The sequence below is a fragment of the Cervus elaphus genome, chromosome 9 (genome assembly GCF_910594005.1).
Source record: "Cervus elaphus chromosome 9, mCerEla1.1, whole genome shotgun sequence".
In the NCBI taxonomy this organism is placed as follows: domain Eukaryota; kingdom Metazoa; phylum Chordata; class Mammalia; order Artiodactyla; family Cervidae; genus Cervus; species Cervus elaphus.
In genome coordinates, this window is record NC_057823.1 from 22,550,653 (window position 1) to 22,564,198 (window position 13,546).

Below are 13,546 nucleotides of genomic sequence, written 5' to 3' on the forward strand. Positions count from 1 at the left end.
CTGGCACCTGGGTTGTAGCCTCTTGAGGGACCCTCAGCAGAGGACCCAGGTAGGCCAATCAAGACTCCTGGCCCACAACTGTGAGATGACAACACCTGTTGATTTAAGGCACTGGGTCTGTGGTAGCAGACTCACACCGATGAAGGCGCACAGTAACCCCCACCCCTCCCACTGGTTCACTGAGCAACTCAACTCTCACTTCCCCTCTTTGAGCACCCCGTCCCTCTGCCATGCACTCAGCCCCTTTTCTTCCAGCAGTGTGACTGGGGGGTGGGGAGGGTGCAAGCTAGTGCTGAGTGCTACAAGGAGCGTGCTCCCAGTAGGTCTGCAGAACCAGGGCTCCCTGTGTCTGGCTTTGTCTTCTTGCCTGCTTTTTGAGGGGCTTCCCTGGTGGCTCAGTGGTAAAGAATCTGCCTGCGATGCCGGAGAAGAGACATGGGTTCGATCCCTGGGTTGGGAAGATCCCCTGGAGGAGGAAATGACAACCCACTCCAGTTTTCTTGCCTGGAGAATCCCATGGACAGAGGAGCCTGGTGGACTAGTCCATAGTACTGAAAAGAGCTGGACACGACTGAAGAGGCTTAGCACACATCCATGCTGCTTCTTGAGCAGGGCAGGTGGGGGCGGGGAGGGGATGGGGAGTATAAACCATGGGAGTCATGAATCCCATCCCTTCAGCTGGTGGCCTCAGAATGGACCTGCCCAGCGGTTGGCTCATGTGTGTGAAGCTTGTTGCAAGGAAGCCATTGAAAGCCCGTGTTTATCTCAGAGCCAAGCTTGTGCAGAGGATGGCAAGTGAGGGAGGCTAGGGTTCTGCTGCTGGCTGCACCCTGAACTCCAGAGATCCCCTTCACCGCCTACCGCACCATGATGGCGATGGCTGCTCCCACCAGAGACGCTAGGAGAGGGGGCGGGAACTTCTGGTGCCCCGTGGAAACAAATTAAATCAGAGCAACTCAGAGTACACGAGAACTCAGGCCAGCAGAGTGGTCCCCGGGCAGGTCAAATTCTCCAAGTAGATGTCATGACACCAGCTGCAGAGAGAGATGCTGGCAGGCACAGGGGTCATGATTGTGCCTCTAGAGCCACACTGGGAGAGGGTCTGGGAGGGCTCCAATTTGGGGCCTTAGACAGAGACCAAGCTTTATTTGATTTAAGTCACGAAAGTCAGAAAAGGTCAGTGTTGTCGCCCCTTAGGTTCCAGTTGATCTGATGGTTTAGCCCTCAAGGGGGGTTTAAATTTGGCCAAACAGCTCAAGAGGGTGCTTCAGGGGATTTCCCTGGTGGTCCAGTGGTTAGGGTCCTGCACTTCCACTGCAAGGGGCCCAGGTTCAATCACTGGTCAGAGAACTAAGATCCTGTGTGCTGTAAGGTGCCCCCCAAAAAGGTAAAAATGTGAATAAAAAAGCGCTTCAGGCTAAACTTTACCCTTACTACCAGAACTGAGGTAGGTGTCTTTATGACTGATCTTTGCCATTGTTGCTTCTCTTGCTTGATAAACAGTCCTTCATCTCTGCATTCTTTTGGTTCCTAAGTGAAAGTGTTAGTCACTCAGTCATGTCCAACTCTTTGCCACCCCATGGACTGTAGCCCACTATATTCCTCTGTCCATGAAATTCTCTAGTCAAGAATACCGGAGTGGGTAGCCTTTCCCTTCTCTAGGGGATCTTCTGGACCCAGGGATCAAACCCAGGTCTCTCCCTTTTCGGACAGATTCTTTACTGTCTGAGCCAACAGGGAAGCCCTTTATTTCTTTAAGCTCGTTAATTATTGAGACCTGTTCTGGGATGAACATCATGGCCAGGCTTAGATCCTGAAACGACTAAGACCAGAAATGGCTTCTCTCATGTCAAGAAAGCAGTGCCTGGTTCTGTTTCTTCAGCCCCCCTACCCTATCTGCTTCCGTTGGCTCCCTCGGGCTGGGGTGGGTGCATCACTGGGGCGATTTCCAGCCCTGGGCTGAGCTTTCTCACTGTTCCCCGAATCTGGCCCATGGCTTCCATCTTTCAGGGGAGGGTTGACAGCTGGCCCTGCAGAGAAGTTCTCCAAAGGTCAGGAAGCTCCTGGCACTACCAGAGGCCAGCAGCGAAGGGTCAGGAGGGGCTGGATCTAGGGGAAGACAGGGGAGGGGTGGGGGCCTTGGGGATCCCCTTGAGGGGAGATGATTTCAAGGCCACCCCAGGACAAGGACTTAGCACAGGGGGATCCAGCAATGTCCTGTGGTTGCCCGCCCCATCCATGTACCTTCCTGCCTACCTGTTGGGCAGGGAGTTGAGGCAATGTGGACCCTCCAGGGTGGTGGGGTGGCAGGGTTCAGACCCCAGTGTGGACCAGGTGGGGCACGGACAGAACTGTGGGTTGTGGCTGGGCTGCTCACCTGGGGGCTCCTGGGTGAGTGACTTCTTTTTCTCCTTTTTTTTTTTTGCCATGTGTCTTGTGGGATCTTAGTTCACCATCCAGGGACTGAACTTGGGGCCACAGCAATGAGAGTGCAGAGTCCTAACCACTGGACTGCCAGGGAATTCCCAGTGACTTGTGTTTCAATCCCCTCCTTGTCACCCATTGGAGAGAGCAGGGGTCCCACTGTAGGGTCAAGGGCGGCTAGACACAGGACGTCTGACATGGGCAGAGGAGTGGATGGTTCCTTATTAGTCATGTGGACTCACAGCTCTGGGAAGAAGGATGCCGCAGGCCCCTGGGGCACTTGGGGTGCACTTGGGCAGGGTGAACCAGGGGCTGTGGGGGGCAGGCTTTCGTGATGAGAGGACTAGGTAGGAGGGTGTTGCTGACTTGCTTGAATAATTCTGAGGGCTGGCGGGGCAGTGACAGCAGGAGCCCATTCGATCCCGCAGTCCCTTGAGAAGGCAGGTGTTGGGCCAGTGGACCTCATCAGGGGTGACTGGGGCCCTCCCGGTTTTCCCAGCACATGAGATTGGGCCTTTCTTTGGCCACACAGCATGTGGGGTCTTAGTTTCCTGACCAGGGATGGAACCCTCACTCCGTCTGCCATAGAAGCATGGAGTCTTAACCCCTGGACCACCAGGGAAGTCCCAGATTGGGCCTTAACTGAGGCCACCCACCAGCATCTCCATTAACCACACGTTATTTGCAAGATGAGTCAGCTGGGCCTAGGTTCACATGGCCCCTGACCTGGCTCTTGGCAGGCAGGGTACCTCTGGTGTGCCAGCTTTGTCCTTAGAGACAGTGGTGCCCAGAGTGGTGGCAGGGGATGGAGGAAGGGGTGTGTCGGGGCCCAGCACACCCTGGGCACCCCCTCACTAAGCGGGTAGTGTTAGATTGGGGGGCTTGGCCCAGACGTCACCAGCCCACGCCGGGTCCTGCCCGCCTCTTGGGGGGCAGAGGGCTGTCCGTCCATGCCACCTGCCCTGGCCCGGTGGCCACACGCCCACAGCTGCAGTGCTCCTGACCATACTCGGGCAAGAGGCGGCGGCCGCTATTAATAACCAGCGCGGCTGCCCGGGGCACAGGGTGGCCTATAAAGCCAGCCCCGCCAGCGTCAGGAGGCTCCTTCAGCCCCCGAGACCTTTAGCCCCCCCGTTGTACAGAGAGAAAAAGAAAAGTAAGTACTGAAACCATCCCCCTGTCCCTCTGCCCAGCCCCACTCGGTGGCCCGAAAAGTGAGACACAGAACAATGGTGAAAGACATACCCCACGCAAAGGACGTGTGAACACAGCCTCGCCTCGGGGGCACTTCACCGGCCCAGGCTGGAAGAGGGGGCAAGGGAGGGGGAAGGGAGGAGGAGGAGGAGGAGGGGCTGGGCCTTCTCCTCCTGGACTCTCCTTGTCCTGAGGGGACAGAGCCGGGGCCCCCTCCCTGGCCAATTGACCCCAGGATGCCTGCATCCTGCAGTTATGGCTAGGGTGCTATCTCCCCTCAGGGAGCCCACGGCTTACCCCCTACCCACCCCCACCCCTAACTCCCCAGTGTCCTCCACCTCACCCCCGGCGCGTGTGTGTTCGTCGTTCAGTCGTGTCTGACTATTTGCAACCCCATGGACTGTAGTCCGCCAGGCCCCTCTGTCCATGGGATTCTCCAGGCAAGAATACTGGAATAGAGAGCCATTCCCTTCTCCAGGGTATCTTCCTGACCTAGGAATCGAACCCCAGTCTCCTGCGTTGCAGGCAGATTCTTTACCATCCGAGCCACTAGGGAAGCTGGTGGCTGAACCCCACTCCCCGGGGTTTTGTATTTTGAGAGTCCCCAGATGGGAGGACTTACAGGTGGGCCCTGTTTGTATGATGGCAAGCTGCCTCTGCACCCTCCGCCGCCCCCTGCCCTCCCTGGCTTTTCGAAGGCTGAGAGAAGCTTAAACCGGACAGGGTGGCCATGCGGGCATCTGGGTGGACTTGGGGGGCACTCCTGGGCCACCATGGAGGGCCTGTGGCTGCCTGTCTCTCCCAGTCAGCCTGCTCCTCGCTTAAGCACTGGCTGTCCCCCCACCCCGGGGTGTGCCCCAAGGACACCCCCTCAGCGGCCTGGCAGACAGGATGCCTGAGGTGGGGGCCACCTTCAGAGGCAACCACTCTGACCCTGATGGGACTCGGGTGGGGCGGGCAGAGTTATTGCTGATTAAGAGGGCCGGCTGAGTGCTACTTGATGTGAGTGGCAAGTGCTTGGGGTGGGGGCGTCCTGAAATAGAACAAGGAAGGTGGGGGGCAGGGAGCAGGCTCTGCAGCCTCGCGCCCACATCCTGGGCCTCTGCTGCTGTCTTCTTCCTCCCAGGGCTGTTAGGACATTCAGGAAGGGTCCCCCAGGCAGAGCTCTGGTGGGGTGACCGGCCAGAGGCTTGCCTGGGGACGCTTTGCATGGAAGGTCACCCGCCCATGTATATGTCTGCGGTGGGCTGGGGTGGGATAGGGTATCCCCAGAGGGACTTCCTAATCAGGGTGGCCTCAGAGAAGCCAGATTCCAGTGAGGGGCCCCCGGAATCCCTCCCATCCCCCTCAATCCCCAGCAATCCTGAGGACGCACATTGTTCCCCCTTGGAGGTGAGCTGCCTGGCGTCTGGGGCCCTGTAGGGATCCAAGAAGTGGGGTGGCAGGCAGGCCAGGCCAAGTTCCTGGGGGTGGGGGTGACTTGGCCCAGGAGGGTGTCAGCCACCGGATGAAGGGCACATGGGTGTGAGTGCATCACGTGGGTGTGTGTCAGGGTCTGCCCCATCCTGGGTGCTTAGCCTGGCCCACACAGCAAGTCCCACTCGGGGCACCCCAAGTTGGGGAGTGGAGGTTTGAGCCAGTTCTCTACCTTTAGTCCAGGTTGCCTCCCCTCGGCTCTGCTGACATGAGATTCGTAAAGAGAACTAATACATAAACGGTAGTACTGGTAGGGGAGTCTGCTCCAGCCCCATGATGGGGGCAGGTGGAGGATGAATGGCCACAGAAGGGACCTCAGAGGGAGAAGGTGCGGACACCAGGAGCTGGGAAGGGCTCCTCTGGGCCTGGGGTTGGGGGAGCCTGGTGGTGATGGGTCCTGCAGGACTGTGGGTACAGCCATGTCCCAAGCCCATCTGCCTGGCCTGGAACCCTGCCTGTCGCCTGAGGCCAAGGGACTCCTCCCTTGGGAGCCTCAGTTTCCTCATCTGGAAAACAAGACTAGGTTATTCTGGTTGCCAGAGTACAGGAGAGCTCTCCCAGACTCCCCAAGTACCAGACAGGTGTCCCACAGGTGAGGCGGGCCTCAGGCTCCATCACGGAGGGTGGCAAGACCTGCCACAGACCCAGCAGCAGTGGGCTTCCCAAGCCTAGGGCAGGAGGTGAGGCCCAGGGGGCACGTTACCTGCCCAGGGCCTCTCTCCAGGATGGGCTGAGGCAGCTGGGTTCTAGGGCTGCCCACTCACGCTCCAGGCTGCCTGGTCTTGGGGCCTCTCATCCTAGGGCCTGGCACTGACACAGGGGGTGCTTGGTGGACAAGGGAGGGGCGTGTTGGGTTAGTCTTGGGGTTCTGTCTGGGGAAGGCACAAGTTAGCCTGGCCGGGCCCACGATGAGCCCGGAGCCTTCCTGTGCTGGGGCTGATCTGCTGGGCCTGTCAGACAGTTGTAGAAGGACTGAGAGATTCTTCCAGGGGTTTGGGTGGGAGGGCCATCTGGGGCAAGTGTGAGCAGCCTGGCATACTTCCCCAGCTGGAGAAGGCCCTGGTGGGCATTTCCAGACGAGTTCAAATCTGAACTCTGCTGATCGACCATGGGCAGGTCCCTTTCCTCTCTGAGCCCTAGGGAAGCGGGTCACAGGATAACCCACCCCTTCACGTGGCTGGCCCCCATCAGGGGGCAGACTCTCAGTTTGCCTGGACCTGGGCTTCCCCAGCACGGGGAACCCTCGGTGCTGAAACACGGAAAGTTCTGTGCACACTGGGTCGAGATGGTCCCCCGCCCCCCACCTCTACTGTTTTCATAACGACCAAGGTGTCTGGTGACCGGGCAGGGCTCAGGCTGCCCCAGAGCCACCTCTCCCGTGTCCCTGTCCCCTCCTAGGTTATTTTGGGCCTGGTGACCGGTGGATCAGCGTCACTGTGCTCCGTGCCTGTGGCAAAGGGCAGGGCTTGGCAGGCCCGCTGAAACTCCCTCCTGGCCCTGCCCCAGCTCCCTGCTGCCCTCCAGGACACAGTGACCGCTCCCTGGCCCTCTACCCCAGCCCTCGCATACACTGCAGTGTGGGCAGCCGCTGCAGGAGGTAACTGATTCCAGCTGTGCAGACTGGAGGGTCCGCTACAGCCACTCAGCTGGGCCACGTGGTGTGAAAGAAGCCACAGCTGACACACACGTGAATAAGCATGACTGCAGGCCAGAAAAGCCTTATTTATAGATGCTGAAATTTGAATACATGTGATATACGCATGTCACGAAATTTAATTCTCTTAAATTTTTTTTCCTCACAACCATTTAAACATGTGAAGCCATTCTCAGCTTGAAAGATGTGCAAAAACCTACAGTGGGCTGGATTGGACCCAGGGGCCATCCTTTGCTGACCCAAGTACTACATACCCAGTAACTCTAACCCATTACACTGAGCACCTGACTTATTAGCAGGACAGTTTTGTGCTGTTAGCGAGTTATGAGTATTAACGCATTTTTAAAATCTTGTTCAGTCGCTAAGTCGTGTCCGACTCTCTGCAACTCCATGGACTGCAGCTTGCCAAGCTTCCCTTCTCCCAGAAGGGAGTCCTTCACCATCTCCAAGAGTTTGCTCAAACTCATGTCCATTGAGTCAATGATGCCATTTTTTAAAATAATATTTTTATGCTATTTTTCTTTTTGGTCATGCCAAGCCCTGTGACATATGGGACCCCTGACCAGGGATTAAACCCACTTCACCTGCACTGGAAGTGTGGAGTCCCAACCACTGGACCATCAGGGAAGTCCGACATTAATGCATTTTGTTATTAAAGTCACAAATGTTGAAAATTCCACTGAATAAAAGTCACATTGGGAAATTCCCTGATAGTCCATTTGGTAGGACTCGGTACTCTAACTGCAAGGAACCCAAGTTCAATCCTTATTTCGGAAAATAAGATCTCATAAGCAGTGTGGCATAGCCAAAAAATAAAGTTACTTTGGGTGATTTTTTTTCTTATCAAGACCTGGTGAATTAAAAAAAAATTATTTATGACATGCAGGATCTTAGTTCTCTGACCAGGACTTGAACCCACGCCCCCTGCAGTGGAAGCACAGTCTTCACCACTGGACCACCAGGGAAGTCCCTAGAAGACTTTATTTTTAAATTTGTATTTATGTATATATTTGGCTGTGTATATATTTGGCACGTGGGTTTTATTTCCCTGACCAGGGATCAAACCCAGGCCCCCTGCATTGGGTGCTCAGAGTCTCAGTCACTGGACCACCAGGGAAGTCCTCCAACTTCTCCTTGTATGGACACCAGTCATACTGGATTAAGACCCACCTTCATGACCCAGTCACATTCTGCGGTCCTAAGGGTCAGGGCTTCAACATATGAATGTGAGGGCACACGATTCAGCCCAGAATAGTGTCATTTGCTCTTTGGTTTTGATGATTTGAAGCGAGGAGACACTTAACAGGTTCAAATCCCGCTCAAATGTCTCAGGACTCGGTGTTCTGAGCCACTAGGTACACAGTTGCTCGACAGCCAGGGAGGGACGGACACCAGGCCCTCCTGACCCCGGACCTGTGGGCTCCTTCACCTTTGCTGCACTGCCCCTAGAAAGACTAAAAGTACGGGGACCAATCATCTCGGTTCTGAGAGATTTCTGGGAAAACAGGGCTTTCTGTGCTAACACTAGGAAAGTCCCCAGTACGTGGGGATGGCTGATCACCTTCCTAGTGGCTGCACTGGGCCTGAGCTGAAGCCCCTGCCCCAGCTGGGCTGCCTTCCACCTGCTCAGCACTCTCTTCTTTGTCTCTTGCTCTCTGCTGGGTCGTGAGGCTGCAGGGGCAAAAGGCAGTGGTGAGCGCTATGCCGGGTGATCTCTGTTAGCAGGAAGACTGTGTTGAGAAGGGGCCGCATCCGAGCAGGAGGCTTCCGGCTGGGATACAGAAAGTGAGCGATTTCCCAGGAGCCTGGGACCCCAAACATGGGGCGGGGCAGAATTTACAGGACCGACCCACTGTGAACCAGCCCTTTCTGCGGATCTCCACAGGCCCGTCTGTGAAATGGGTATACACGATAAACTGAACCACCAGCCTTCTAGGGATGGCTCAGGAACACGGAGAGTGTCCTTAGGAGCCTCCTGGATCATGAGTAGTATCAGCTCCGATCATGGGGGAGGTGCCGGGGTGCAGTGAGGGTGGGGCTCAGCCAAGAGCCAGGGGCACCCTCAGGCTGGGCTGACCTCCCAGACGCTGCTCTGGGCCACGCTGCGCCATGTGTTGAAAGCTGGCAGGAAATTTCCCTTTTGAGGAAAATAGGCCCAAAGACCCTCAAGCAGCCACCCAGGGCCACGCTGCCGTGGGTCCACCAGGTGGAGACTGCCACTGCCCGGAGCTCTCAGCGTCACCCCCGGAGGTCACCAGTGCACTGAGCAGAAGGGCCGGGAGGGGCCCTCTCGGCACCTCAAACACAACAGGCTGGACCCCAACGACTAAAAAACAGATCAGGTTTATTTAATAAGTAAGCCGCCGTCGAGGTTACGGATGGATGCATCGTGGGCCCCAAGCTGCTGGGCTGTGAGCGGGGCGTCCACTCTCATATGTACAAGACTTCCCGACGGGAATGGTCATGCGGTGTCCGGCTGCAGCGCCACCCGCTGGCCGCGCTGTGGCCGGAGCTGTGTGTGGGTCCCTGCAGTGGGGGCTGGGCCCCTCCTCTTGGGCCTCGCTAGGAGCGGTTCAGGAGTGAGTTCTGAATGTCTTCCAGGACCTGGTGGAAAAGCTCCTCGCGGGGCTTCATGCCATCCAGGTACACTGCAGTTGGAAAGGCCGTAGTCAGAGGCCCATGGGGCTCAGCCAAGGGAGGGCCAGCTCCCTGGGGCTGCTGCCAGCCAGCTCACAGCAGGGCTGGCGGACTGCTGGGTCAGGAGGAAGCAGACCCGCAGAGTTAGGCAGCTGGGACAGGCCAGCCTCTGGGCCCCAAAGCAAGAGAGACTGCTGGCGAGACTCGAGGAAGGCCTTCCAGGTTTCCCACCAGGTCCCGGCGGGGAGAGGCCGGCCTCATCTCACTCAGGGACTTACCCACTTCCACACCGTTGGCCTCCATCTCCCGCTTATATTTCTGGTACATAGGCCACACATGGCCATCGAAGAGGCCAGGGGGATCAGGGACCGCGTAGCTTCGCGTACTGGGGAGGGAGATGGGCAAGAATGAGCGACACGCAGGTCACCTGAGGGTGGTGCCAGCGCAGAGCTTGGGCTGCGGGAACTGGGTCAGGAACGGGGACCCCACGGAGTCAGGGGCCCCGTGTTGGGTGCTCCAACTTCCAGCATTTTTCCCAGTGGGCCTGGGAGATGCCCACAGCAGGGCAGGGGTGGGTCATGCTATCCGGACCCCAGGCTGTGGGCCTCTGGAACCCAGCACCGGCCACCCAAGTGCCTGCTGCCAAGCAGTCTGCAGCTTCAGGGTGGCCGTGTATCTGGCGGGCATAACCCATTTCCTGGTCCCCCCGGGGATGCAGACAGGGCCCCCCAGGCTCACCTTCTCCTCCACTTGCACTCTTCGTAGGGGACGGTCAGGAAGTACCTTCGGCTGTACAAGTCCAGTAGGGGCCTGGCAGGGGGGAGGATATGGTCAGCGCCCGTGGGCCAGAGCACACAACCCCAGAGCCTCCAGGGATGTTCCTGGGTGACAAAGGTTGGATGGGGAGAGGGGTCTGGGCTGATTAAGTTAGGGATGAGCGGGGGGACCAGCAGTGGCCAGTCTCCTGCTATGCCCACTGCACCCCCCTACTCTAAGGGTGGAGTCATCCCTCTCTCCCAATTCGGGGGCCCAGAGAGGTACAGTGTCTTGCCCAGGGCCACCCAGCAAGGTTGGGGATCCCGCCCAGCCTGCTCTGTCTGAGGAAGCTGAGGTACAAGACGGAAGACTCAGTTCCCCCAGGAGGTGTGGGTTTTTGCCCCAGACCCTTGGGTCCGACTCTGAGGCCTGCCCCCGCCCCACTACTCCCACTGCCCCGATCCCAAGCCTCCCACACCCCCAGGCCTTAGTGTTCTGTCTGTTGAAATAGAGACTCGGTGACCTAGGAGGGCCTGCTTTGCCCGGGGCCGATATCCAGAAATGCTCACTTGTAGCTGTAAAGCAGGAAGCCTTCCAGAATGAGGATGTGGGTGTCTGAGGCATCCAGTCGGACGCTGACCCCGTGGGCGCGGGCAAACTTCCGGGGGCTGCTCACCCAGGCCTGCACGGTGCTCAGCATGGCCTCCATGTCCAGGGACTCCAGCACTGGGGGGTGGGAGACAGGGAGTTGGTGGGGTGGGGGCTGGGGGGTACTGTGGGCAGGGGCGCAGGGCTGCCGCCGTCCATTCTTACCGTCCCACTGTTTGAAGCCGTCCTCCCCAACTGCTATTTGGTCTTGGGGCTGAAACAGAGGAGCCCAAGCCGCGGGCTCAGTGCCCGCCTTCCCACCTCACCCCACCCTGGGGGAACAGCGCCCGGAGAGCCCCCTGTGAGGGTCCGGGGGCACCTGCTTGCCCCGTCCCCCTGCAGCTGAGAGTCACAGGCTCTGAGGTCCCAGGCAAGGCACTCAGAACCCCCTCCCCAACTTCATGACTACTGGTATCAGGAGTGGGGACCAGTTACATCCATAGTAAAGTTGCCCCTCACCCTCCACAAAGCAACGAGGGTGGGCTCAGAGCCCATTTTGCAGACAGGAAAGTGGAGGTGCAGAGGATAAAGGGCACCGCCCAGGTGACACATCCCCTGTGGGAATTGCAGTTTCCCCATCTGTGCCCTGAGAACGTGCCAGGCACATAGTAGGTGTCAGTAATTGAGAACGTCGTTGAGGCTCCTTCTCAGGTCGCCTCCCTCCCCTGCCCCTGGCCAGGGCAGCCACCTTGAAGAAGTCATCCTGGTGGATCACACAGCAGTTGGGCAGCGCCTTGAGGAGGTTGTTGGTCAGGGTAGTCTTGCCGCCGTTGGTCATGCTGTGGGCAGAGCATACTTGTGAGGTTGCCTGGGTCCCTTCTGTGGGCCTGTCTGGGTCTGAGGGGCCCCCAGGATCAGACTAAAACCTAAAGCACAAGGCTGTAGTGCTAAGAGGGTATTCATCTAAAGTTCTATTCATCTAAAGTCAGGGGATGAGATGGTTGGATAGCATCACTGACTCAGTGAACTGACTCAGATTGCTCGATGGGTTTGAGCAAACTCCGGAAGACAGTGAAGGACAAGGAAGGCTGGCATGCTGCAGTCCGTGGGGTTGAAAAGAACAGGACACAACCGAGCAGCTGACCAACAGCAACAGAAAGTCAGGGGAGGGGTTCTGAGTGGCCAACCTGGGCCTCCCCGCAGCCTGCTGCCCACTGCCCACTTGGGCCAGGCACAGGCCTGCACTTGCCGGTGGGGAGAAACAGAGAAAAGCGCAGAGGATGTGAAAACAAGCTGACAGGTTAACACGCAGTCTCAGCTGGGGTCATGGAAGCACTGCTTTCCGTGTTCGGACTCATTCAGTGTGACCGCAAACCCAGGAGGTGGGGCTGGGAGCTGGTCTTACAGACCAGGAAACTGAGGCCCACGTGTGACCTAACCTCTGCAGGCCTTTTAAAAAAAGCCAGACTATTAAAGCAAGTGCTAAGTGGAAAACTGCAAACCTGGGAAGAGGCAGTCACCTTAGGACAATGGGTGGGAATTCCCTGGTGGTTAGGACTCCATGCTTTCTCTGCTGAGGGCCTTAGTTTGATCCCTGGGTGGAGAACTAATATCCCACAAGCCATGTGGTGTGGCAAAAATAAAATAAAATCCTCAAAAAACAATGGGCAAAGCAGGGTGACCTGCTCAATCTCATCTGCCCGGGCTATCTCTGGTTTTAGTGCCCAAAGTCCCAAATCCTGGGGATCCTTCAGTCCCAGGAAAAGCAGGACGATGGTCACCCTAAGGACTCTAGACTGGGGCCGTCGAAGGACACAGAAGGGTGCCTGTCAGGCCTTTCTGGACGTGAGTGTCCCTTTGACCTGGCTGTCCCTGCCCCAGGAATCAGGAGTGGAAAGCTGAGTGTGGAAGGAGGGAGTTGCAGCTTTTAAAAGAGCTGGTGGGAAAGGAGACCTCCATACATGAAGGGGAGCAGGTTAGAACATGCCTGAGGTTAATCTTAGTTGTTGCTGACAGGCTCACCATGCCCTCAGGGCCGGCTACAGAAAGGGGGGCCCTTGTCTCATTCTGTTAGGGATTTCAAGAGCGTAATGGAGCACTTAAGCAAACGCAGGGTGGACCCAGGGCAACCTCCCAGATTGGAGCTCCAAGCCAGCCTGGCTTCTGCTAAATGCTTCCCAGGCGTAGTCCTAAAAGGCCACAACCCCCAGGAAAGCAAGGTCCCTGCCTGAGGTCAGCAGAAGGAGCTTCTAGAGGCAGGTGCCACACAGTAGAGTACCACTCTGAGGCCCCCACCCCACCGGCCCAGGAGCCTCTGGGGTTGGCGTCTCCCCATCCCCACCCCCTAGCGCTTCACGGAAGACCTGCCTAAGCTTTATAAAGTCTTCTATCCCCAGGGAGTCTAGCCCAGTCTGGGTGCGGGGTGGGGAAGGGACTTACAGTGGGGAATTTCCCAATAGAGGGCAGAAACCCCCTCCCAGCACTTCGACCTTGGGCATCGGGTCCCTGCGACACCAGGCGCCAGGCAGCCCTCCATTCATTCCCCTGGCCTCCTGCCCAGGCCGCCGGCTCGGCCCGCACAGGGGCGCGCCCAGCCGGCCTCTCCCTCCTCCGCGCGCTCCCGGGCCGCTCACCCTCCGATGCCCACGATGTACTTCATCTCGGCGCGGAGGGGCGGCGGGGACCGCGGTTGGCAAGCTGACTCCTGACTCCCGGGTGCCCGGCTGGGCTCGACCCCGCAGTGCGTCCCGGCTTCATTGAGAAAACCCCGCGCCTTTATAGGCTGGGGCAGCCCGGAGGCCGCCCGGAGGGAGGCGG

At 57.9% G+C, this 13,546-nt stretch overlaps 1 protein-coding gene across 1 annotated transcript; it reads right to left on the reverse strand.

The window, feature by feature from the left end:
- Positions 1-9,075: 9,075 nt before the first annotated feature.
- On the reverse strand, positions 9,076-13,546 carry NMRK2 (nicotinamide riboside kinase 2). The gene is made up of 7 exons (XM_043911969.1): positions 13,363-13,546; positions 11,478-11,568; positions 10,955-11,003; positions 10,711-10,867; positions 10,124-10,195; positions 9,664-9,770; positions 9,076-9,396 (listed from the first exon to the last, which is right to left on the reverse strand). Exons 1-7 carry the CDS (start codon positions 13,386-13,388, stop codon positions 9,311-9,313), a joined length of 588 nt encoding a protein of 195 aa, XP_043767904.1. The 5' UTR covers positions 13,389-13,546; the 3' UTR covers positions 9,076-9,310.

What these genes read in the sequence shown, in the direction of transcription:
- NMRK2 (XM_043911969.1), bottom strand. Translation starts at nt 13,388, where the DNA reads ATGAAGTACATCGTGGGCATCGGAGG. An exon ending in GAGTGCAAGTGGAGGAGAAG is followed by an intron (nt 9,771 to 10,123) that starts GTGAGCCTGGGG and finishes CTCCCTCCCCAG; the next exon opens with TACGCGAAGCTACGCGGTCC. An exon ending in GGCCAACGGTGTGGAAGTGG is followed by an intron (nt 9,397 to 9,663) that starts GTAAGTCCCTGA and finishes TTCCAACTGCAG; the next exon opens with TGTACCTGGATGGCATGAAG.